General features: G+C 41.8%; 1 protein-coding gene across 1 annotated transcript in view; it reads right to left on the reverse strand.

The window, feature by feature from the left end:
• The window catches only part of SLC39A8 (solute carrier family 39 member 8), a 71,701-nt gene extending 50,089 nt beyond the window's left edge, over window positions 1–21,612 (reverse strand). Inside the window, exon 1 of the mRNA XM_007463811.1 lies at window positions 21,140–21,612. Within this exon, the coding sequence (XP_007463873.1) occupies window positions 21,140–21,358 (219 nt within the window). The 5' untranslated portion in view covers window positions 21,359–21,612. The remainder of the gene's footprint in view (window positions 1–21,139) is intronic.
• Window positions 21,613–26,965: the final 5,353 nt, after the last annotated feature.

Below are 26,965 nucleotides of genomic sequence, written 5' to 3' on the forward strand. Positions count from 1 at the left end.
GCAGGAATCCTGTTAGGTCTATTTAACCAAACTCCCTCCCTACCCCTGAGGTTTCCTCTTAGTAATTTCCCATCCACTGACCCCCACTCTGTTCCTTGGCTATAAATCCCCACTTGTCCATGATGTATTCAGAACTGAGCCCAGTTCTATACTGAGGTCCCTTTTCCCCTATTGCAATAGTTGTTGAATAAAATCTGTTTTTATTACCTTACTGTCAGACTCTGGTTTTCTTTAACAATACCAAGTATAATAACCATGTAATTATACTACACATCACATAAATTCTTTCCTTCATTCAACAAGTATTTACTGCATCATAAAATTCTGTGTATGACATTGATGGAAGAAGTGGAAGGTGGAGGGTGCCAACAGAGAAAGAAATAGTACAAAGAAAAATAAGTCGTCATACCTTCTATCAAGAAACAAAAATAATTTCAGCAGAAAGAAATCAGATACACCAGTATCTATAAAACCAGAGAGAAAGTGATAAAGTAATTATAAAGAACTATGAGAGTTCATATAAAGCAGAAATAATATGCAGAGGAAATAGTCAAAAACAACTTTGAGGTTAGAGTTCCGGGAAAGTAGAAAAAGGATATTGCTACTGGTGTGATTAGAGAACCTAGGAAAAGAAAGGCATTTCGGAGGATGGTGGCAAGTTTCGTTTTAGACATTTAAAGTTGCAGTGGTGCCTGTGGGACACCGGATGGAAATGATGAGTGAGCTTTCTCTGAGACAGCTAGAGGCCAGAGAGAGGGATGTGGCTGTCTTCTGTAAGGAGATAGCAGTTAAGTGGGAGTGGAGGAGGTCATCAGGAGAGAGGGTATAGAAAGAGGAGAAAAACTTTGGGAATACACACATAATTTGTGCAAAAGCAGGAAAGGGAGCCAGAAAATAAGACAGAGCGAGATAAGCCCAAAACATAAGAAATAATTAAGGCCAGTGAATGCTTATCATTTTTGCCTGCCTGAGACTCCTTCCCCATCATCCAGTAACAGACCACCTGCCGGCGATGGGAGCCTCCCTCTATGTGATTTAGTTGGGGCTGACCAGGGATAATAGGACCCACACTTGTCCACTGTCTGGTGGAGCTACTGAAGAAATCTTCTTCCACTAGGATTGCTAGAAGTCTATGGGCTCCTTAGGCCACTTTTCCACCATGTGAAAGAAGGTGAGCTAATAAGCAGAGAAAGGCAGGTATCCAATACCATCACTAATCCCCTGGATACATCTGTGCCTAAAGCTGCTTCTGCCCTTGAATCTTCAGTTACCTGAGTCAATGAATTTCCTTTTTGACTTAAGCTAATTTCACTTAAGTTTCTTTTACTGACAAATGAAAGAGTCCTAACCGATATATAAAGTAATTATTTAAAAGACTTTTTTTTTTGCGGTACGCGGGCCTCTTACTGTTGTGGCCTCTCCCGTTGCGGAGCACAGGCTCCGGACGCGCAGGCTCAGCGGCCATGGCTCACGGGCCCAGCCGCCCCACGGCATGTGGGATCTTCCCGGACCGGGGCACGAACCCGTGTCCCCCGCATCGGCAGGCGGACTCTCAACCACTGCGCCACCAGGGAAGCCCTAAAAGACATTTTTAAAGCTAGCAAAGGAATGTCACGTCCAGAACCTGTGTGAAAACAAAAAGATAAGCTTCTCCACCCTTCTTCCTTTTCCCAACACATGGGCTGTCTTCTCTACTTGGCTGTCTAGTCAAATGGCATCCACTAAATAATACAAAGCAATAAGACCAACTGATCCCCTACCCATTAAGCCTAGGCCTTCACACTATGCCACAAATGAAATATCATCCCACTCAAAGGTCACCCCAGAGGTGGTTTCAGATTCTGTTTTGCATGGCCTGTGATTCTGTGGAAGCTGAGCAGCTCACCTTCCTAATAAGGCCATGGCTACAGGTATGGCTGAGCTCTCAAGGCAGGGAGAGAGAGCTCTCCTGATGCATTTAGACTCAGTGACGATCAAAATTAGAATGAAATATCAAGTCCTGTCAGTTTTTCTGGGTTGTCAAGTAATTGAGTCACACAAACTTTTTTAAACCCAGTATTCTTGCATTTCAAGCAGAGAAGCCAACATGCTGCTTTATCCTTCTAAGCTACCATCATATAACCATACAACTACGAGGCTAGGCAGTGGACTCAGATTGTTAAGAGTGTATTAGGAAGAGGAAAAGATGAAGATCCAAAATCATTATGTAATGGGAAAGAAACTTCTGGAATCCTTGAGCTCATATCCACCTTAGTATTTACTAATGCTAATACTAACAATATAATACTGTATGCCTGGCACACAGCAGGGCTTAGTAAATACTTGTTGAATGAACAAATTAGTAAATGAATGAATGAACCCCTCACTAGTCTTCACAGTAATTTTTAAAACCAATTGCAAAATCTGTTCATAGTAGTAACCTAAACAAAATGATATAAAAGCAAAACAAGTATAAAAGCAAAAGAAGATGAAGTATACACAAGAATGTTTCAAATATGGCAACTGGACAAATATCCCAAGAGAACAATTTAAATATTTAAAGCTTAAAAGGGTGGTTTGAGTTTAACAATTGGGAGGCCATTTCTGACCCTGAAACCAGCGAACAGTCCCATTAACTTTCCCCTTCAGGGGTGACCGCACAACGTCAAGGAATTGGTGATTTAAATGCTCCACTCTGGCAGCAGGAGCGGCAAAGTGGGAGTGACCATGGGCATCGCTTCCAGGTTTGTTCCTGATGCAACAATGGAACTACCCAACCGCAGTTACAAGGAACTTGCATACCACTTCCAAACCACCTGGCTCTTGCACAACATATATATGTGCTCAATCACCCTCTACCAACTTTCTTTTGAACTTTTTCCCAATTAATTTCCTCTTTAAAGTTTACTCATGATTACTTCACCATGATAAAAGAGTTTTCTAAGGTTTGAGCAAAGAACATTCTAGAAAGATGATCTTCTAAGGTGTAAAAGGTGGCTAATCAAGTGATCCCAGCTCTGTTTCCCCAAGATTTGTTTTTCCATTTTTCCCGCAGATTTCCTTACAGTTCTTACTGAAGCCACTATGGTGCTGACGCAGTCCCTCCCACAATGTACACAGGCGTGCACACACACACGTGCTTATACACATTCTCAAAGCTCTTCCTTAAGAGCAGACAAAAAGAGCCTTTCCTGGATATATTATTTAAAGGAGAAAGATGCTTTATTTTATGATACATTGATAAGGGAAAAAACAGATTATTACAAAGCAGTATGTATAGAATGATACCACTGCTCTAAATAAGGTTAAATAAAATCTGGAGATATGGTGCAAGAGGGTTCCCTTTTCTCCACACCCTCACCAGCATTTACTGTTTGTAGATTTTTTGATGATGGCCATTCTGACCAGTGTGAGGTGATACCTCATTGTAGTTTTGATTTGCACCACATTAGTGATGTTGAGCATCCTTTCATGTGTTTGTTGGCAATCTGTATATCTTCTTTGGAGAAATGTCTATTTAGGTCTTCTGCCCATTTTTGGATTGGGTTGTTTATTTTTTTCATATTGAGCTGCATGAGCTTCTTGTAAATTTTAGATATTAATCCTTTGTCAGTTGCTTCATTTGCAAAGATTTTCTTCATTGCAGCTCTATTTACAATAGCCAGGACATGGAAGCAACCTAAGTGTCCATTGACAGATGAATGGATAAAGAAGATGTGGCACATATACACAATGGAATATTACTCAGCCATAAAAAGAAACAAAAGTGAGTTATTTGTAGTGAGGTGGGTGGACCTAGAGTCTGTCATACAGAGTGAAGTAAGTCAGAGAAAAACAAATACAGTATGCTAACACATATATATGGAATCTTAAAAAAAAATGGTTCTGAAGAACTTAGGGGCAGAACAGGAATAAAGAGGCAGACGTAGAGAATGGGCTTGAGGACACAGGGAGGGGGAAGGGTAAGCTGGGACGAAGTGAGGGAGTGGCATGGACATATATACACTACCAAATGTAAAATAGCTAGCTAGTGGGAAGCAGCCACATAGTACAGGGAGAGCAGCTCCATGCTTTGTGTCCACATAGAGGGGTGGGATAGGGAGGGTGGGAGGGAGATGCAAGAGGGAGGAGATATGGGGTATATGTATATGTATAACTGATTCACTTTGTTATACAGCAGAAACTAACACACCATTGTAAAGCAATTATACTCCAATAAAGATGTTTTAAAAAAAAATCTGGAGATAACATGCTTCAAAATGTTAACAGTGTTTACCTCTGGTGGTGAAATTATGAACGATTTTTTTGTTTTTTCCTTTCTGCTTCTCTGTATTTGCCAAAGTTTTAGGCAATATGCATGTATTCCTATTTTAATTAAGAAAATAAAATTAAATAATGAGGGTTTTCCAATCTTTTTACAGGTTCCTCCAAACACAATTAAGACAGGCTGGAATTTTTTTTTTAATTTTTACTAAAGAAAAAGAAATTTTAAAAGCTGTGATACACTCTTTAAAAGAGGTTTACAACATTTTCTGGTGACCACAGCTACTGACAAGCTTCTCAGCCCTGCCCCCGCTCTACGTGCAGTTTCCAAGGCTCTCTCACCCCCAGAAGCCTGGTGTGGTGTCAGAGCACAAATAATCTGGATTTTTGACTTCATGATCCTGACCTGGCTCCAGCGGCTGGGGCCACCCTGCTTTCCATCACCAGCAAGATAGTCCCCTAGGCCTCCTCCATTTTGCTGCCAAGACCAAAAGGTCTTTTGGCCTTGCTTCTCGCCAAGGGCTCCCCACTAGGTCCCCTGGGAGATAAAGTGTGGAAGGCTTGCCCCTTCTCCAACTCAAGGCTGGGGCAGATGCCACAAGAAGTGAGCTCATCCTCAAAGTCATCTAACCTCTGCATACGTGGAATGACCTTGTCCATCACAGACCCAATCATATCACAACCCTTTGGCACAGTGGTTCTCAAAGCACAGTCCAGGGACACACACACACACCCCCCCCAACCGCTGCCCAGGGGTTACCAAGACCCTGCCAGAGAAAATGCAAGGTCAACATGATTTTCATAATAATTCTAAAACTGCATTTTCCTTTTTCACTCTCATTCTTTCATGAGTGAACAATGGATATTCCAGAGGCTAAATAACATGTCACAACAGATGGAATACAGAAGCACATATGAGAATTCAACTATCTTCTACTAAGCCAGACATTAGAGATTTGCAAAAATGTAAGACAATGCCATTCTCCTCACTAATTTTTTGTCATGGTAAATACAGTTATTTTTCATTTGAAAAACAAGGTTAACATGACATGGCCTTATTACTGTTATTTTTTACATGTTAAACAAATATTTTAAATTTTTCTTAACATTAATTTCTATAATGGTAGATATCAATAGATATAAACCACATGTACTTTAGTGTATTAGGGTCCTCAATAATTTTTAAGAGTACAAAAGGGCCCTGAGACCAACAGGTTTGGTCTAGAGCATAAGAATGACAGATGGGCCCTGACATTTAACTGACAAGTTGGGAACTTCTAACTAACCTTACCCAATACATGTCTCATCTTGTTTATCCTTACTCACCCCACACACAAGACTATTTCTACGGAAATATTGCCGTTGTCAATCTTCTGCTCAAACTGGCCCCCAACACACACACCAAAAAAAAACTTTGCTTCTGCCAAGAGTCTAAAGACCTAACACTGAAGAATTATCTGTCCCCAACCTTCCTTCCTCCTTTTGCCCTCCACCAAAAGCATCCTTAAACTCTCTGTTTTAACCAAGCAGTTCTAATGCCTTGTATTTTACCTTCACTCTGACTTTGCATGCCCCATGAGCCCTACCTAGAATTCTGAGATACCTACTCTCAAAGTATCCAACTTCTATCTGTCCCATATTTGGCCCCACTGCCTCTACTTAATATTGCTATGCTCTCCAGATTCCCCTACCCATAGGATTTACATGTTAAGCACTTACTATGTGCTTCCTCGTATTACCATCTGCTCGTGAAAATGGATATCTCTTTAATAAGATCATGAACATCTAGAGAGGAAGGATGTATTATTTCATATCTTCCTCAACTCCTAGCAAGCTTCAGACACGTAAGTCACTCAAGTTATAACAATCACTAACATGATAGATTAAGGAAAGGGCAGGGAATGAAAGAAGATTAGAAACTAGCACATAGTGACTGAATATAATTCTGAGAAATACAAATTGATAACCTGAGACTTATTTACTAGGAACTCTGAAGAAGCAAAATTTCTAGTCACAAGTTGCCTTGTTCATTCTATAAAACTTACCCGGCATCAATTCAGTAGAGCCCTGATACTACAAATAAACTAATACTGACAACAATGTTTCCAAGTTGCCATAAAAATTACAGCTATGGGCTATGGAGAAAATCTGAGTCTAAATTATGACCAAAGAACTCTAAAAATTTCAGAAATTAGAAGGAATAAAAACTTAATTATTTCCTTCTACTGATATGACACACAGGTTCAATTTTAACATACTATTTCTTTTCTACTATTTTTTTATTAATGTGTCTGCATCAAATAAATGGATTGCTGGCTTACTTTGAACTAAATGAGACATCTGAAATAATTTTAGAAGTTATATTGGTGTAAAATTTCTTGTAAAAGGTTGAAGTTATTCATTCATTTAACAAATATTTCCTGAATACCTACTATATGCTAGACACTATGCTAGTTACAGGAATAAAGAAGGTGACTGAGATAAACCCAGTCCCTAACCTCACAAGAGATATCACAGACTAGTACAGGGTTCAGATTTTTTTAAAAAAGTAATTACAGTATGGCTCAGTAAGTGCTAGGGTAGGATCCATGAATGTGAAGACGACAGAATAACTAACCTACCCTAAAGGAATGGGATTGTCCAAGGATTCCTGGAGAAAACAACATCTAAGATGAGATGTGAAGATAAAAGGAGAAATAAAGTTGGAGAAATAAAGTTGGAGAAATATGGGGGGTAAGGGTAGGTACTGCAGGGCCTTAAATACCAGGCAAGAAGTTTAGATTTTATTCTAACAGTAATTAGAAGCCATTTGAAGATGGTGAAATGATCAGATTCACGTACTTGGGATATAAATCTGGCAGCCATGTGAAAGACAGGACACGGGGCAGCATGGAATGCCGTGGGCAGCATAACGCCAGGCACAAACAGAATGCAAGATCTGTATCTAATTAAATCTCACAACAATCCCATAAAGTAGATAAAATGATCCCCCCTACACTAAAGAGAACACTGGAATTTAGAGATATTAAGTAAGCAGTATTTAAGCTATTGTGACACGACTTATGCGCGTTTGAAATGGGAAGTAGAGATAGAGAGGACTCAAGAATAACATCCCGTTTTTCAGCTTAGTCAGCGGAGTGGATGGTGACACTGAGCAATGAGACTGACAAGACAGGATTACAGTAAGTCCTCTACATACGAACCTTCAAGTTGCGAACTTTCAAAGATGCGAAAGTGCATTCGCATGTCCAATCACATAAGTTAGTTCACGTGTCCGGCATACACTGCCATGTGTGTGCATCCTCTACAAGTGGTTGTGCTTTTGTGTACTTTACTGTACAGTACTGTATAGAACAGTAGTACAGTATCCTTAGTTCAAGCCCAGGATGTCCAGAAGCAAACATAAAAGCAGCAGTGATGTAGCTGGTACTGCTAAGAAGCGCCAAGCGATGACGATGGAAACAAAAGTGAAAATAATTGAGAGAGTGGAGCGAGGCTAAAAGATGGTAGATGTTGCGCGTTCTAATAACACTGAACTCCCTGATGTGCAACACAAGGAGCTTACTAATGAAGACCTGACGGAATTGGAGGCCCAGAGAAAGGGCAGAGAGAGATGAGAGGAAGAAGTAACTGAAGAACCGAAGAGATTCACAACACGGGAAATGGGAAGGGGATTTTCTTTATTTGAGGAGGCACTGTTAGTTTTTGAGGCACAGGACCCAAACTTAGAATGGTGCACAAAGGTTGCAGCAGCCATTCAAAATGCAATCCAGTGCTACCGTGTCATCAACGACAAGAAAAAAAAAGCTACTACCCAGACATCACTGGATCGATTTTTCAAGAGGGTAGATAGAATTGAATCCAGCAAGGAACCAGAACCTGTGGCCTCAGTGTCAGGCATGAGTGAAATTGCAGCTTGCCCTACCTCCTCTCCCTCCTCCAGTCAGTGACTCTTCTTGCCTGCTCACTGGATGCCAGCCCCTGATGCCAGCTGTTGTACTGTACTACTGTATTTTTCAAGGTACTATAAGATTAAAAATGTTTTCTTTATTTTTTGTGTTTGTTGGTTTTTTTAATGTATTATTTGTGTGAAAAGTATTATAAACCTATTACAGTACCGTACTATATAGCCGATTGTGTTACTTGGGTACCGAGGCTAACTCTATTGGACTTACGAACAAATTGGACTTACAAACGTGCTCCTGGAACAGTACTCATTTGTATGTAGGGGACTTACTGTACCAGAAGGTGTTGATGGAGAAAGGATGGAGTTGATGAGTCCCATTTGGGACAAGTTTAGACCTGCTGAGTTGGAGAGGGGAGAGAGTTAGACATCAATCGGCAACCAGGATGTACATGGCTAAGCCTCAGGAGAGAAATGTGAACCAAGCCAACCTAAGCAGAAAGCACCCACAGACAGGTGATAACTGCAGCCAGAGGAGTGACTGAGGTTGCACAGAGAGAGTGTGCAAAATCAACAAGGAAGAGTGCTTAGGATAGAACCCCAAGGAACACCGATATTTAAAGGATGAGCAAAAGACACTGAAATTGAAAAGAAGCAGCCAGAGAGGTAAGAAAACCAAACCAAGGTAGACACAGCTGTGGGCAAGGAGAGGCTGTGTTTCAAGTAGGATGTGTTCAACACTGTCAAAATTAACACAGAGGTAAAGCCTGAGAATCTCTCATTGTATTTAGCAATAAGGTGGTCTGGGTGACGTCCTATAGAGCAATTTTAAGGAAGTATTGGGGACAGAGCCATACCGCAATGTGCAGAGGAGTGTCTGGAAGGTGAGAAAATGGAATAGACTTCATACATATCCACCGCCCAGTTATATAAAGAAAGTGAGGCACGAAGACCATGGGATATTCAGGGGATTCATAGCACAGGGGCCACGCTAAGGCAGCACCTGCCTAAAACCAGCACAATGGTGAAGAACTGAGGATTCAAAATTGGCTCCTCTGTTCTCCCAGTCAAATTTGGGCACCTGGTGACTTCTGCCGAAGACTTCTTTGGGCCTCAGTTTCTGGGGAAACTGCTATGTCCCAATTCTCTCACACAACACTGTTTGGAGTTATCAAATGTCAATGATCAGGAAATAACATTGCAAGGTTGAAAAATAGCTTGTGAAGAAATTAATAATTCTTGTTTTAGAGCTAGACCTGACTATTGCAGAGACAGCTCCAGCAGGAAAAATAGTAATTATAATTTTTTTTCTTGTTTTCCTGAAACAAAAGAAATCTCAGCAGAAAATACCTTCCTGCTTTCAGTGATTGTACTGTTCCCAGTGGCTTCAGGAAACTAGCATCAGTTCTACTCTGACAACCGAGGCACCTGGATGACATATGAGGCACTAAGATTTTTGGAAGATAAACCAGCCCCTCCGTGGGAGGATATTCTTCGGTATATATGGAGTGACAGTGGAGAGACAGCCTGGGTTTTGAAGTCTAGTCACTCTGGACTGGAATCCTCACTCTGCCACTTCTGAGCTATGACTCTGAGGGAGGTATTCAACCTCGCTGAGACTGGGTTTCCTCATGGGAATACCTAGAGTACTTATCCTGTGAGATTAAGAGGCTTAATGGGATGGTATATAAGAAGGTACTGAGCACAGTGCCTGGCACATGATAAGTACTCCATAAATGTTAACTATCACTACTATTAGGATAGGACCTGCTCCCTCTGCTGGAGTGAAGGTCCTACCTGAACATTTACTTAAATGGCATTCATCCCAAGATTAGGGACAGAGCCAGTGTCTAGACTTCCTCAAAAGATGTGTAGGTAAAGTAACCAAAGAATATACATGAATTCTGGGATCCCTGCTCCTAAAGAAAACTGCAGAGCATCATGATTTGATATTCAAACTCAAGTACCTGGTATCATCAGTAGGGTGCATCCCTTAACAGAAGAGTCCATGTGTTTTCTAGCATATGTGTTCAATATTCATTTAAAGCAGAATCTGTTACCCAGCTCAGCATCGTCTTACTGATTTTACCTCTCGTTTGAAGTTTGGACTAACTTCTCTTTTCCTGTCCCTGAAGAGACACATCCCTGACTTAATCATAGTCAGACCAAAGTGGCTCCTGTTCTCTTACCTGCTTCCCAACTAATAAGGTCAGCTGAATGTGGAGGACCCTGGATTCTTTTGGCTTGCAAAACCCATACAGAGGTCCTGAGGCAAATCTAAATTTAAAAGCACAATTACATCAATTTCTACAAGTATAATATGGATTTCCAATCATTCACATTTCAGTATTGATGTAAAATTTGGACAAAAATGATAAAACAAAGCCAACTCCTAAATATAGCCTCAGAAGTCCTCTGGGAGGACCTAGGGTTTACATTTTCAGGAGTTCACATTTTTCAGGAGTTTATTAATAGTGTTTGATTTCGGGAAGAAGAGACAAATGGTAAAAGGCTTTCTCAAGATGAGAGTCACCACTGAAACTAACACTGAAACCAAAGTCACTGGACTGATGTATTTCTCACTGAACTTTTTATTTCATTAATCCTTGCTGTCTTTTTATAGCCTTGCTTTCCTCAAAGTTGAGTAACCCTAAGGTGCTCGGGCCTCCAGTGAAAGACAATTTTGTTAAGGGTAGTTAAGCTATTGTTAAGCTATATCAACTAATACAGTATTATAATATAATAACTATGCATTGAGCATACAGTTTGAGCCAGGCATGATGCTAAGTATTTTACATGCATTGTCTTTTTTGTTATTTATTTTTTTAAGTAATACAGGTAATGGGAAAAAACAGATTATTTGTTTGAGTTACTACATGTAATACACATAGTAGTAAATATAGAAGTGCCTAAAATACAGCGATACTCGGTAATTATTATTACTGTTCTTATATTTTCGTTCACAACCATCCTATGAGTAAGGTTCATTTTTTCAATTCAAAGATGTGAAAGCTGAGGATTAAAGAGGTTAAGTCATTTGCCTGTGATTCCCAGCTAATAAGTGATTAGAATTTCAGCACAGGTCTTTTTAAACCCCAAGGACAAATTGTTAACCACTATGTTGTATTCCTACTACAGTTAGAGACCTAAGAAGCCCATTGAATATACCGATGACAAGTGTATTATTTTTGAATAGGTTCAAAAATAGAACTAAAACAGAACTAAAGTCTTAGAGGCCTTATCAATGCTCACTTGGTTTTTTTATTTCCCTAACTAAGTATAAAAAAAGTCAAGGTATTAAATATTTGGACTTCAAAGGCATAATACTACTTTTCAGGTTAACACCTTTGATCTAGATTCACAGATTTTTGTTTTTGTTCTCCTTAAGCTGCAGGCCAAGAAAAACAACAGAGGACCTTTGGAAGGAGACAGAAACCAAATTAAACAAGGCTCCATTCTGAAGATTTTCTATGTTCCCACATCCCATCATCACAAAGGTAATTCACTGATAGTTTCATTTCTTTATGAAATAAACCTCAAGGCTCGGCAAACCCATTTGGCTCCTGAAACAGACAACTGGGAATAGTTTGAGAACAAATTAATTAGTTTCAATTACAAACAGGAATCCTACCATCACCTGAAGTTGGAAATGGGAACACTCTCTGAAAACTACAAGTTTCTTAGGTTGTCTGAGTTTAGTAACATTCTTTTTTTTTAAATAAATTGCATTGTAAATGATCCTAATATTAACTGTGTGCACTTAGTAATATGGACAGTCGCTTGAGGACATGCCACTGTGAATCCAAATAACTGGCAAACTCTTGTTACCAATCACATCAGGCTACCCTCATTATGGGGTTGCTTTTCTCTTCCCTGAGGAATGCCATTCCTTCTCAACTTCAGGCCTCTTTTCCATGCCTATTTATATTCCTATTTTCCTCCCCCGACCTCTCCTACCACCAAAAGAAATTTAACATAGAGGTTTCAAATGTATATTGAATTTAAAGAAAAAACTCTTAAACTGCAGTCATAGTTGAGAAGCAATGGGTTTTTATGATGGGGAAAAGAAGTCCCTGACCATCAACATCCCCCAATGTGGGCATCATCTGGAAACAGAGAGATGGTGTGAACCCTGGAAAGCACAGAAGCTGAAAATCTCCCACCCAGCTACTCTACTTTGAATATCACTAAAGAGAAATAAAGATCTATCTCAATCAAGGGGAAAAGTTTACCACTCCCTCTCCTGGTAACTGTGTGAGAGCTCAAACTCCCATCTAGCAGCAATGAGATTCTAAGAGTTAGTAATTCTGTTAGAGTTAGTACCTCTGTTAGGGTTAGTAATTCTGTTAAAGTAATCTGCTCACCTACTCTTCCCTCATTGCTTCAACTCATTCCCTAGCACCGATGCACAGTCCTCTTTCTCCAGTGTTGTGCAGTCAGCAATGCAGCTGCTTCACAGGCATGAAAAAGGAGGACTTACAGGATTAAGAGGAACAAACTATTATGTATAAAATAAGCTACAAGGATGTATTGTACAACACAGGAAATACAGCCGATATTTTATAATAACTGTAAATAGAGTATAATCTTTAAAAGTTGTGAATCACTGTATTGTACACCTGTAACTTATATATACTGCACATCAACTATACGTCAATTAAAAAAGAAAAAAGAGGGGCTTCCCTGGTGGCACAGTGGTTGAGAGTCCGCCTGCCGATGCAGGGCACACGGGTTCGCGCCCCGGCCTGGGAAGATCCCACATGCCGCGGAGCGGCTGGGCCCGTGAGCCATGGCCGCTGAGCCTGCGCGTCCGGAGCCTGTGCTCCGCAACGGGAGAGGCCACAACAGTGAGAGGCCCGCAAGATGGCACAATTCTTTTTAAAAAAAGGAGGACTTACATTCTAAACTGCCTGAAGAGAGAGTGAATTCATTGGCAGAATTCTTCTAGAGTAAAAGTGAGAACAGGACTGAAAACTTTAACACTAGACAAGGATGTTTCTCCCATTACCTGCAGTCTATCCATAGAAGAAAGAAGAAGCTGATTAATATGCCTTTCTCCAGGAAAACTTCTGAAACTCAGAATTAGGAAAACTATTGTTGCCAAAATATTTTCTCCAAGAAAAATTCATTATATAAGAATGAATTAAAGAAATTTTCATTCTATAAAAGAGAATTCATGTAACCCACAAGAAAATCCCTCTTGTGATTAATAGCACAGACACATTTGGCACAAGCAGATGTTCATCCAGTAAGTATTTTAAAAACCAAAACAAACAAGCAAAATCCTCCAAAAGGAGAATTGACTGACTTGTAACTCCTCCACAAGGTGTTTCCCAGAAGCCTCCCACAGAACATGGCTCCCAAAAGTATTTGTTTGGCAATTAATCACACACAGCCTAGTGATACATCTTGTAATATTTCTTTCAGTGATTACTTAACTACTGAAGTTTTGCCTTGCACACTTTTCACAAGTTTCCACCTTATTTCTTTTTTCTTTTTCTTTCTTTTTTTTTTTTGCGGTACGCAGGCCTCTCACTGCTGTGGCCTCTCCCGTTGCGGAGCACAGGCTCCGGACGCGCAGGCTCAGCGGCCATGGCTCACGGGCCCAGCCGCTCCGCGGCATGTGGGACCTTTCCGGACCGGGGCACGAACCGGCGTCCCCTGCATCGGCAGGCAGACTGCCAACCACTGCACCGCCAGGGAAGCCCTCCACCTTATTTCTTAATTAGATTATAAGCTCTCTGAGGACAAGGACCTGTTATCATCATTGTAGTTTCTGTAGTCTTAATACTGTTCCCTTAACATGACTAAGCAATGGAGCTACATAAGCGATTGATGATTTGTAACTTCTACCCATAGATCAAAATCTGAGATTAACAGGTGCCCTGGCTAGGGAGAGTATGATTTTCTAAACTATAATTCAAAAAATCTACTATAGGATTTAGGACTGCCTAAGGTTTTACCACTTACTGTGCGATTTTGGTCAAGTACTTAATCTCTCTGCATCACATATTTCTCATGTGTAAAATTAAGTTAATAATGGTATCTGTATCACAGGATTGTTGTGATTTTGAAATGCGTTAATACAGATAAAGTGGTTAAGAGTTATGTCGCACAGGAAAAAACCAATAAATCCTAGATATAATTATTTATGTTAGGTACAAAAGGGTCTATGTGACTCCTAGGGTAGTGGGTAAAGATGCAAGTTTGGAAGTTAGAGATGGAAAGAATGAAGGGTATTTTCTCATATGGATCGCAATCATCCCTGGCACGAAAGCAAACTAAGCTCTTGACATCACAGTCAAATGAATTATGAGTGTCTCTCATTTTCCTAAAACCTTTTGGAAATAATGATCACACTGTACACAATCAACTTACATAAGAGTGATATATCAAAATAGATCCATTGTCTTGAAGGAAAAGCCACCGGAGACCTAAGCACAACCTGGCCCTTCGGTCCGGCCCTTCCTGCCAGTTTCTCACCTGAACAAGCAGGTTGGAAGTCATTCCTAGAAGATTTACCCCCCGCAATTCTCAGAATATAAAGAAAAAAAAAAAAAAAAAAAAAAAAGAAAAGAAAAAAGATAATTAACACGTAAAAAAAAAAAAAACGGATTATCTGCCGGAGAGAAGATGGCACAATTCTTTTTAAAAAAAGGAGGACTTACATTCTAAACTGCCTGAAGAGAGAGTGAATTCATTGGCAGAATTCTTCTAGAGTAAAAGTGAGAACAGGACTGAAAACTTTAACACTAGACAAGGATGTTTCTCCCATTACCTGCAGTCTATCCATAGAAGAAAGAAGAAGCTGATTAATATGCCTTTCTCCAGGAAAACTTCTGAAACTCAGAATTAGGAAAACTATTGTTGCCAAAATATTTTCTCCAAGAAAAATTCATTATATAAGAATGAATTAAAGAAATTTTCATTCTATAAAAGAGAATTCATGTAACCCACAAGAAAATCCCTCTTGTGATTAATAGCACAGACACATTTGGCACAAGCAGATGTTCATCCAGTAAGTATTTTAAAAACCAAAACAAACAAGCAAAATCCTCCAAAAGGAGAATTGACTGACTTGTAACTCCTCCACAAGGTGTTTCCCAGAAGCCTCCCACAGAACATGGCTCCCAAAAGTATTTGTTTGGCAATTAATCACACACAGCCTAGTGATACATCTTGTAATATTTCTTTCAGTGATTACTTAACTACTGAAGTTTTGCCTTGCACACTTTTCACAAGTTTCCACCTTATTTCTTTTTTCTTTTTCTTTCTTTTTTTTTTTTGCGGTACGCAGGCCTCTCACTGCTGTGGCCTCTCCCGTTGCGGAGCACAGGCTCCGGACGCGCAGGCTCAGCGGCCATGGCTCACGGGCCCAGCCGCTCCGCGGCATGTGGGACCTTTCCGGACCGGGGCACGAACCGGCGTCCCCTGCATCGGCAGGCAGACTGCCAACCACTGCACCGCCAGGGAAGCCCTCCACCTTATTTCTTAATTAGATTATAAGCTCTCTGAGGACAAGGACCTGTTATCATCATTGTAGTTTCTGTAGTCTTAATACTGTTCCCTTAACATGACTAAGCAATGGAGCTACATAAGCGATTGATGATTTGTAACTTCTACCCATAGATCAAAATCTGAGATTAACAGGTGCCCTGGCTAGGGAGAGTATGATTTTCTAAACTATAATTCAAAAAATCTACTATAGGATTTAGGACTGCCTAAGGTTTTACCACTTACTGTGCGATTTTGGTCAAGTACTTAATCTCTCTGCATCACATATTTCTCATGTGTAAAATTAAGTTAATAATGGTATCTGTATCACAGGATTGTTGTGATTTTGAAATGCGTTAATACAGATAAAGTGGTTAAGAGTTATGTCGCACAGGAAAAAACCAATAAATCCTAGATATAATTATTTATGTTAGGTACAAAAGGGTCTATGTGACTCCTAGGGTAGTGGGTAAAGATGCAAGTTTGGAAGTTAGAGATGGAAAGAATGAAGGGTATTTTCTCATATGGATCGCAATCATCCCTGGCACGAAAGCAAACTAAGCTCTTGACATCACAGTCAAATGAATTATGAGTGTCTCTCATTTTCCTAAAACCTTTTGGAAATAATGATCACACTGTACACAATCAACTTACATAAGAGTGATATATCAAAATAGATCCATTGTCTTGAAGGAAAAGCCACCGGAGACCTAAGCACAACCTGGCCCTTCGGTCCGGCCCTTCCTGCCAGTTTCTCACCTGAACAAGCAGGTTGGAAGTCATTCCTAGAAGATTTACCCCCCGCAATTCTCAGAATATAAAGAAAAAAAAAAAAAAAAAGAGGGAGAGAGATGCTCTTTCTCCCCTCCATCCATGATCAGTGCTTCCCAGAACCTCCCTCATCTAATGCACCGTTAACCCCCAACCCTAGAAAAAGTACACTAAGCAACAACAAGCTATGCATACAACATGTATGTAATGACCACACGCATACACCCCTTCTGTTTGCTACAGACCACTAGCCTGGCCGTCCATTGAAATAAGCCAAGAGTTACCTCACTGCCTCACCCTCTGGCATCCTTGGGCCATAATGAAAGGAAAGATCTAACAATAGTTAAATGACTGACTGCTACAGGCAAGACTGAAGTAGAAAATATCAACCTTTGGGGCTTTTGCCTACTCCTCTTCCAGAAGAAGGCAGAGCTTTTATGTACCTCCTGATGGCCTCCAGGATCAAGCAATCATTACATCTCCTACAAACCACTGCAGTTTCCTCCTCAGCTCCTGTCTGGACCCACTCCGACACATTCCACACTCTCATGCAGATGAATTTTCCAAAAACACAAGCCTGATCCCATTCCACTGTCTCTGAAATTCTTTGATCAGACATATCGTTCTATCGTGCATTATAGTTATGTGTGCACATGTCATACGTCTACCTATTAACTGTAAAGTCATGTGAGGGCTCAAATTGCCTTACTCATATTAAACCATCTTCACTCATTCATTCAAAAATATATATAATTAATACATGTTATGTACCAGGCACTACACTAGCCCCTAGAGAGATGAGTCAGATCAGTCCCTTCAATCTGTTCAAAATCGTATTGGGTGTGTGTGTTGGGGTCGAGGAGAAGCCATATAAACAGAAATTTATAATACGTATAAAATTATGTCCATATTATAATTGCAATATATAATATGTTATGATTTCATAGGCACCAATTAATATAGGGTCACATAAAAAGGGGCTCCTACTGAACCCCTGAGCAGGCTAAGAAAGGCTTCTCGGAAGAAGTAATGTCTAAACTGATACCTAAAACATAAGCACACATATATGGCAAACCAGGAACTACCGGCAGTCCATGAAGACTGGAATAATGGCAAAGGATAAAGCTTGAGAAATATACAGGAACCAGATCATAAAAAGGCTTAAGCCACATTAAAGTGTTTAAAGTTTATCTTGAAGGCATTTAATTGTTTTAATAAAATGAGCAATATGATTAGATTTGTACTTTTAAGGGACCACTCTAATCAGAGTATAGTAGTTATTTGAAATATTTGTTGAACACATGAATAGCTAAGTGTCGTTAGCATACTAAAAAATTTCAAGAATTCAAAAAGACAGCAAATCAGTGGTGGTTGTGATGCCCCAGAAAGGTTTTATGGAGTTTAGCTGGGTTTTTTTAAAATTTAAGATTTTGATAGGGCAATTCAAGGAAAAAAAAGGACATTGCAGTTGGAAACAGGAAGGGTGCAAGGAAGACGAGGTAGAAAAGTGGTTGAGTAGAAGTATAAGTGATTTCATAGAAGAATGAATAATTTAATTTAGTGAGTGCTAGGTCTGAGCAGGCAGGTTAACATCTCAGGGTCAACCTCGCGGTGCAGAGCCTTCAGTGCCAGGCTTCAGATTTAGACTTCACCAGCCAAGAGACAGTTCATGGAGGAGACCTGAAAAGAGAGGCACACTCCACGTATTGCTTTAGGAAGACTGAAGGTGAATTGAAAGGGATTTTAAAACAAAGTTCAGGCAACCTGTGAAAGAAGAAAAAAAAGAAGATGCGCTGCAGGATACGTATCAAATGAAAAAATAAAGTTCGGAGAGAGAAGCAAAAGTCTAAGGTTGAGTGATGGTGGGAAACAAAGGTTGCCTCACATGCCAACCTGCCACACCCACACCCACATCTCCATCACCCCCACTAAGCCTCCTCAGGAGACTGAGTTATTTAAATGGAGGCATTTCCTGCAGCTTCCTGTGATCATTTAGAGATGAGGCGTTCTGAAGGAGAAATTAAGAGAAAAGACCACTTGGAGAATGAGAAAGGAACATCTGAACAAACAAAAGGTGGCACTGAGCCCATTCTTAAATCCCCCAAATTAATCACCCAGGGTATTCACTCAGCTGGGGCTTCCCTTTGTATTTTAGAAACTCCCTGAGATACAGCAGACTTACACTCAGTCATGGGCCCCAGAGACCCCTTTAGATAAAAGAACTCCCTCCTCTCACTTGTTTGGGTTGCTTCTTCCACCTGTTATTTGTACCCTCAGAAACCATAAGAAGCAAAACAGTAAACTCAATTATTCTATCGTTTCCAGTTTGAACTCAGGTCACTTTGATATCCCAAAGCAACAAGTTCTTTTAATAGTACTTAAGGACGCTGAAAAAATATTAGAAGACCTTCCAAAATTGTCTCAATTTTTAGTACAGTAGTCCTATTACATGGGAAAAGCTGACCTAAGCCCTCATCCAAAGGAACAATGTCATCTGTAAACAGATCTCATAGAAGATTCAATAAATCCCTGGCCCAAAGAAATTAATTCTATCTTTTCAACCTTCTGCAAAGTCAGAAAATCAAGCTTTTCACATATATTACTATTCTACTTTGCTGCAGGTAAGGAAACTAAAATTGCATTCTTTAAGGTATGGAGATATTAACAGCCCTAAATTTTCCTCCAAACTGGATGACTTCCTACTGGAGCAGAAATAAATGTCAGCAAATTAACAGATTCTTCCGGAATGGCATTTCATTCGACATCATTTAACTGATGATTGGTGTTTTCATTAGGACTTTTTAGAACATCCAACAGACGTTCGCTAGGTCTGATTAAGTGATAAATTTTCCACGGCTTCCCTTTATTTCCAAAGTAACTATGGGCTTCTTCCCATCTCTTTTTGATGCCCACAGAGGCCATAATGAGGGTAGTTAAATATGCAAACAGAAGAGTGAGAAACAAGGTGTCAACATAGTTATAATTTACCTATTGAGGTGTCCTACTTACTCATAAACTGGGACTCATACTGCTAATAAACTTAAGCAATTTTCCTGAATTATTTAGGTATATTTTCCGGTGTCTTTGCCAAGGCGTGGCTCAGCGGTCTATTGTCCCTTTATAATTCATCAACACCTCCAGACATTGCAACATAAGGAGATAATTTAAGTCAAAACAATGTGTGGGCTACAGATACGCAGCTGCAAGTCAAGTCCCCAAGCTTCTTTCCAAGCATATGACCGCCCCTACTCCTACCTAGAAATGCTTTAGTCAGGTCAGCTGTTTCCCCCACTTGAAGAGACTGCAACTAGACAGAAAATACTTAGGAAGTTGTTTGCTTTATTTTCTAAAATATCAGTATAACATGGGGTCATTTCAGTTTTTCCAATGTATCATTTCTTAGACATTGAACCAACTGTAATGCCATGCCAGAACTGGATCTATAGTTTACTAATGAACATGCATAAGAGGACCACAAAACCCTTCTAGATCAAAGGGAGGTCACTTTGATCCCTCATGGCATCAGAGCCTTATACTTCTTGAATATTGCATGTTTTAAATGAGGTAAGATATTTCTAACAAAAAGAATGCCAAACTATAATGTTATTAGCAAGGAATTTATCTGATTAAAGTTTCCCTAACTGTAATCTAAGGTCAAATACATCGGGAAATGCTAGATTTCCAGGAGTGGAGTATAGTATGCAGCATTTCCCAAGCATCTTGGGCCACAACAACTTTTTGTAACACAAACTAATATCACGCAGAAGTGACAAACAATACAGAAAATAGTGAACACTGCCATTCATCATCAGTTGTCACTGGAACCAGAGCAGAAGAAAATAAAAATCAAAGCACTGAGTAAACAGAGTTTTTAAAAGCAGAGAGAAGTTTGGGGGAGGATGCCAAAAGCACACTTCGCTTACTTCACAATTTTAAGAAATAATCATAGAATATTTATGACGGAAATAACGAAGAATCTATAATATCATCCTTTTTGAAGTTTACTAGCAGGTATGGTCTTAATTGCTCCTAGGTAACTCACGGTGACCCTTAAATTTTAGGAATTACCAAATGCCTGTATAATACTGTGAATATGTCCTAAGATAGGTTTGTTTGTTCGTTTTTGAATGAATGAATGAACATTCGAATCAAACCCTTGACCTGACAGATGACCAAAAGCTATGGCTTTAAACCCAGTTCGACCCACCGACTGGGTGCTTGATCTTGGGCCCCCCCGGCCTCCCTATCTCTATACAGTAGGCCCTTCAGACCCAAATGCCTCGGGTAACGCACACCAGGAAGACACAGCTACATTACATCTCGATAGCAGTCGTTACCCACCGAGCTACGGCACAGGCTCACAGGGTGGCCTGTGAGCCACTGTCTCTGCCGGGAAGACTTCAGGACGCCATTCCTATCTAAAACGCATCTCCTAAGATGCTTCCCGCTCTCAGCTGCTTCATAAACGTTTGCATAAAATCTTACAACCACAAGCGTCTGAGGACTCAGTTCATCGGGCGTAAAACTGCAATTTCTGGCTCCCTCGTCACCGCCAGCACTTTAACCCCGGCCAGAGAGCCAGGTCTAGTGAAAAGCAGGGCCCGCCTCACACTGGAGAAACGTAACGAAATTCTTTCTCCAGCACTTTTCCCCATTAAACAGCGTTCCTGGGCAAATGGACGTCTCCGGAAACCCCGGCGGGGAAGGGCGGCCGGGCCCGCGCCCTACCTGGTTGAAGTGCAGCTGCCCGGGCTCGGGGTCGCCCTCCACGGGGGCGGCTCCCAGCTGCTCCAACAAGCGCCCGAGCTGCGCCGCCGACAGGCTCAGGTTCGCGCCGAACACGCTCAGCACATCCTCGCTGAAGGCGAGCGCGGGCCCCGCCGCCTCCCCTCCGAGGCCGGCGGCCGCCAGCAGCAAGAGCCCAGCCACCGCCCGGCCCGGGGCCATCCTGGCCGAGGCTGCCCCTCGCGGGCCTGAAACGGACTGGAGCGCACAGGGAAGCGCCGGGCGCACCCGAGTCGGTGCCCAAGGGCGCGGGTCAGGCGTCGGCGCCGGTCCGAGTCAGCGGTGGCGCGGGGCGCCCTTGGTCCTCCGCCGCCTTCGAAAGAGCAGCAGCCCGCGACCTGCCGGGCATTGAAGTGGCGGTGCCGCTGGGGGTGGGGAGCGATAGACAGAGCGGGCCCCCGGGCCTCCTGGAGAGCCTGAGATAAAGAGGACAAAGGGGGACAGAGATAAAGGCCACCCGGCTACCGCCGGCCGGCCCCGGGAGCACTGCGAGGCCGGAGCCCTCGAACGCCCGGCCGGGCATGGGGCCAACTGCCCCGGAGCCGGGTTTGCAAACGTCCCAGGATTAGCGTGCAGTGTGATGACACACGCTCTTTCCGGATAGAAAGCCCTACACCGCGCCACTTCTTAGGAAGAACTAAAAGTACACGGGCTGTAGAACCCCACCTCCTCTTCTTTCTTTCTGCTTAATTCCCTCACAGCAAACTTAGAAGGGGTGAGACGTGTAGCCCCCAGGAAGCTGCAGGAAATGGCCCCTCCGGTGTCCTGGGGTTTGAGTGTCTAGACGGGACCCTCCCTCTCCCAGATCTCTTCTCTGCAATGGCAGGCTAGTAGGATAGCTAGCCTGCTAAGCTCTCACCTCGTCTGTTTGTTTCTCCGCCTGTTTCTGTCCACGTGAGTCAGTCCCTCTCTCTCTCTCTCTCTCTCTCTCAACACTATGTCAGGCAAGTCCGCTGTGAAACTCCGAGATCCTGCCGTGCGCTCTTTACTGATAACTGGAGGAGAGGGCCCTGTCCCCGCCTCCCTGCAGCACGTGGTGACACATCCCACGGCCTGAACTCCCGCGCGCGTCCACGCCGGGGCGCACAGCCTCTGGCCGTCCCTCCTGGCTGCCGTGGCGCACTCCCACCCTCGGCAGAGCCGGCTCCCCGCCGTCCCCCCCTGGGGGTTACCTGAACGCCACCTCCTGGTCCGTATTCCTAGCCTCCTTTCTGGTCTCGGTGGTCTCTTTGTTAGCTTGTTGAAACCAACTTCCTGGAATAGAGTCTGGAACCCTTTGCATTGTCTAAGAGGTTAGCAGGAATTGGTTTTTTGTCTTACTTAACATCAGGAGAAAAAGGAAACCAAATCTGTAGCGGTGGTGGCGAGCTCTCTGAGCCGGCACTGCTCAAGCCGGCCCTTCCTGACGCCGCAAGGGATATCCGCAGATCAGAATGAATGTTTGTTTGTTCAGATGAGGGTTCAAGAAAAGCTGACTTAGGTGTGAGGTCAACAAGCTTGTGCAAAGTGAATGCGGTGTTTGAGGGCAAAGGTTGTGTCTAGTGGCTACAACTGTCCAGAAATAAAGTGAAACCACGAATCACTGTTACATGGCTAAGGACAATAAGAGGAACTCAAAGCGTTGTTCTTGTCTGTCATGGGGGAGAGTGCACAGCCTCCTAAAATAGCACATTTTAAAAGAGGCACTGAGTCCAGACAAAAGGCAGGGGAAAGGATCTCATTTCCCATGAGGAACTTAGATGATGGAAGAAAGAGACAGGGAGAGAAAATTCCAGAAGGATGAACACCCAGGGGGACATAACTGCAGGGCTGCCATATGGAGAGGGTTTAACTGTGTTTTAACTACAGAGGGCAGAAGGCAGCAGTAACAGGGCAACGTTACCAAGAGGAAAGTTTCTGCAGAAAATAAGGCACAACTTCTTTGGGATGTAGTGATTTCCCCATGATTGAAAGTGATTCAAACTCAGGGGTATGTAGGATTCCTGCCTTGGAGGGAGATCAACAAAATGATCTTGATGGTGTGTCCTTTCCAACTATAAAATCTGTGTATTCGTTGATACTAATTTACAGAATTACATTGGTGCAAAAAAGGGCAAATATTTCACCCAAGGGCCAGAAATAAGTTCATGACACACTTAAGCTCTTAAATTACACAACTGATGGGGGCACTTCAAGATATTTCTTGGATCCTTAAATATAGTTTGTTGCCTAGTTTTCCTTTGACCCCAGCAACTCAAGGTGATCTTGGAAATCAATGAACACTCTAGATGGTTCACCTACACCCAACAAGCTATTCTTTCCCAGGTTGAACTGCAACATTGATAAGATGTTGGACTTTCCACAAATGTAAATGGGTTTCAAATAATACAAATAATACAAATTTTATCTTGTGGATTTTCAAAATAAAATTTTATTTATCAGCCATTTGTGTCTATATATATACATTTTGCCAGTCCATCAACCCCACAAGATGATAAATAGTAAAATAAATAATAATCTTCTTGCTTGGCATCTTTACCAAAAACAGTTAACATAGTGTAAGCATGCAATTAAAAGAGAGTGTTCAGAAAATTACAAGTTACTAACTACCAAATTGGTGAGGCTAATTTCTTCCACTCTAGTGAGATATAATCACCAAAGCACTACTTAGATAATATTTTAGGGCCAAAAAAATATAGCATTCTACCAGCAATATCATTACTGAAGAAAATGACTTCCAATTAAAAACGTAAGGTGTAATGTAAAAACTAATTTTTCTCAGAAATTTGCCTTAAAGGTCAACTAATTTTAAATGATCATAATGAAGGGAGAGTGCCAAGAACACTGGCCAGGATGTAGAAACATGTCCTTTTCCTTTCTGACTATGTCACCTGGGAAACCTGGGAAAGTCATTTGACCTAACCAAGACTCAATTCCCTCATCTATGAAACAAAAAAATTGGGATAGAAGCACAAATATTCATTCCAGCCTTTTCATTTCTAAATGTCTAATTTAGAAGTCATCTATCAGAACAAAACATGAAACACCTAGAAGATAAATAAAAGTTCAGTTCTCCACTTGAAAGGGCATTTAACATCAAACCTTATTTTTCTAATCTCTTTCAAATTTTTCTAAGTCCAAATCTTTTTGTACTATTGCAAATAAGGAGCAAATTGGCCACTTTTCAACTTTTCCATGCATTCATTTTCCTCTGGAAGGACCAAACAGTAAACCTAGAAAATGGTATGTCTTCTCCTTTCTTCCCCTTCTTTTCTCTTTCTGTCTCTCCCAGTCCTAAAGCCATCAGGGGGAAGCATAGCATAATAAATAGTATCTGTGTGGTGGGCAGTCACAGGGGCCCAAAGAAGGGTGTTGGAACCTGAACAAGGGAAGAAAGGTATCCAAGTGGGAGGGAAATTTAGCGTGAGCTGTTAGAGCCCAAGCAGGGTGACAAAGGTGTCAAGATTGGGGGAGGAAACTTTGGAAATCAGAGGATGCATCCCTAATGAGGTAAGAGTGTATTCATGTACCCTAGCACAGAATGTCAACACCCAAGTATGATGAGTGAAGCTTCCTTCCCGGTACAGTTTGTCAGAGCCCAAGCTGGAAAGGAGGGCATCGACACAAAGCAGTGCCCTGATGTGGGGGGGTCAAGAGTCAGATCAAAGATTGGAGGGGGCATCCTTGGGTCAGAGGAGAGAAGGAGAAGCAGCCGATTGTGAAGTCAGAGGCTGGATGGGTGAGGAGGGCCTCGGTGCTTGACTGTGGCCCTGAACAGAATGTCCGAGATGGACAGGGTGAGGGGGCAGACCCTGGCAAGCAGCAGCACGAGGTACCAGGGTCTGTGCAGTGAGGAGGGCAGCCTGACATGGGGTGTGTGCTAGTGTGATTTATAATAAGAAAAAGATATTTGGTCTTCATCTCTGTTTCTGGCACAGAGCTCCTAAAACCCTTGGAATTTCCTAAGTGATGCAACTGTTAAAGGTGACTTTTGGACCCCCACCTAAGGATGGGGCTGGTTGCCAAGGAAACCAACCATGTGATAAGAAGTTTAGAACTTTCAATCCCACCCTCTTGACCCTCTGGGGAGAGGAGAGCAGCTGGAGGTTGAATCAATCACTAATAGGCAATGGTTTAATCAATCATGCCTATGTAATGAAGCCTTCAGAAAAACCCAAAAGGACTGGGCTGGGAGAGAGTACAGGTTGGCGAACATGTGGAGATTCATGGAAAGTGGTGTGTTCAGAGAGGAAAGAAGCTCCGCCCCCTTTCCCCAAACCTTACCCCTTGCATCTCCTCCATCTGGCTATTCCTGAGTTATTTTTTATAATAAACTGGGGATGGAGTAAGTAAAACATTTCTCTTGAGTTCTGTGAGTCATTGGAATCTCAGATCTATAGCCAGTTTATCAGAAGCACGAGTGGCAACCTGGACTTTGTGACTGACATGGGTGGGGGGACCGTCTCGTAGGAATGAGCCCTTAAACTGTGAGCTCTGACTCTATCTCCAGGTAGATAGTGTTAGCACTGAGTTGAATTGTAGGACACACAGCTGGTGTCTGAGAATGGCTTGGGTGTGTGTGGAAACCCCTCCCCCAAATTGAAATTTGGAATTTCAGAATTATAGAAGGAGGACCCAAGGAGAAGGAGGGAGTCAGGAGGGAAGGAGATGGCATCAGAAATAGATTAGTCATGTATAAAGGGACCCATTAAATAAGTAAATACATTAGAGATAATAGTAGCCAGTTTTTTCACTGTCAGAAAAGGGAGTTGCAAACATCAAGAGGGAGAAAACTAGAATGAGCCCGTGATCAGGTGTTGGAGATACCAGTGTTAGTTCATGGTTTTCAGTATATAAACAAATGAAAATAGATATTGCTGTAAATAACCCCTAGCTCTGTCCACCAGGAAGGGCTGGAAATGGCGATGCCCTAATAGCAATAAGCATATCCAGGGCCCTGAGCTTGGCTTCTAAGAACTATTCTCCACTAGTAGGGAATCAGAGCTCCTTAGAAAAAGGGTTGATTCCAGGACTGAGCAGGCCAAGACCAAGATGAACCTGGAATCTCCTGCTGTGCCTAAAAACAAGGAAGTGGTCAAAAAATGTAGGAAATACATGTAAAGTATTCCAAGATAATGGAGCATCAAAGCGGCAACTTACACTCAAATGGTTTGCAGGGGAAAGGTCTTCGTACTGTGCTTGCAACTTTTCTGTAAGCTTGTAATTGCATCAAATCTTTAAAAATAAAATATTGAGTATGAATAAGGAAAGGAGAACATTCCTGCAACAAATTACACAGAAATTAATACTAAAATCTTGCTAAAATCCCAACTTGATAATATTCCGTAAAATTAATGGACTCATTCAAGACATATTTTTGGCACCCGCGTCATAGCCCATAATGTCCGGGAAAACAAAAATGAAAACATGCATTTTGTTTTACCTTTGAGAAGCCTGTATTTCAAGTTAGACAGAAGGGAGATGGTTGCTATTACGGAGATTTTAAAGGTTGCGGTGGAGAGAGATTGGAGAACTTACGTCTGCAAAAGATGCTGAGCAAATAATTCACAGAGCAATAACCCTTGAGCTTGAAAGACAAGTAGAAGTTTGACAGAAAGACAGGAGGAAGCACATTCCAGGACAAAGAAGTGCAAAGTAAAAAGCCCTGAGAGACCTGAAAAGCAAGGAGAGCTACAAAGGGTCTTTGGAACCGCAGAGTCTGGAGCAGGAACACAAGGTTCCAATGGGTCAAAGAGGTCCTCCCCTAGTGATGCTCCAAAACTTTCCTGC

This window comes from Lipotes vexillifer, unplaced genomic scaffold (assembly GCF_000442215.2).
Source record: "Lipotes vexillifer unplaced genomic scaffold, Lipotes_vexillifer_v1.1 scaffold49, whole genome shotgun sequence".
Classification (NCBI taxonomy): domain Eukaryota; kingdom Metazoa; phylum Chordata; class Mammalia; order Artiodactyla; family Lipotidae; genus Lipotes; species Lipotes vexillifer.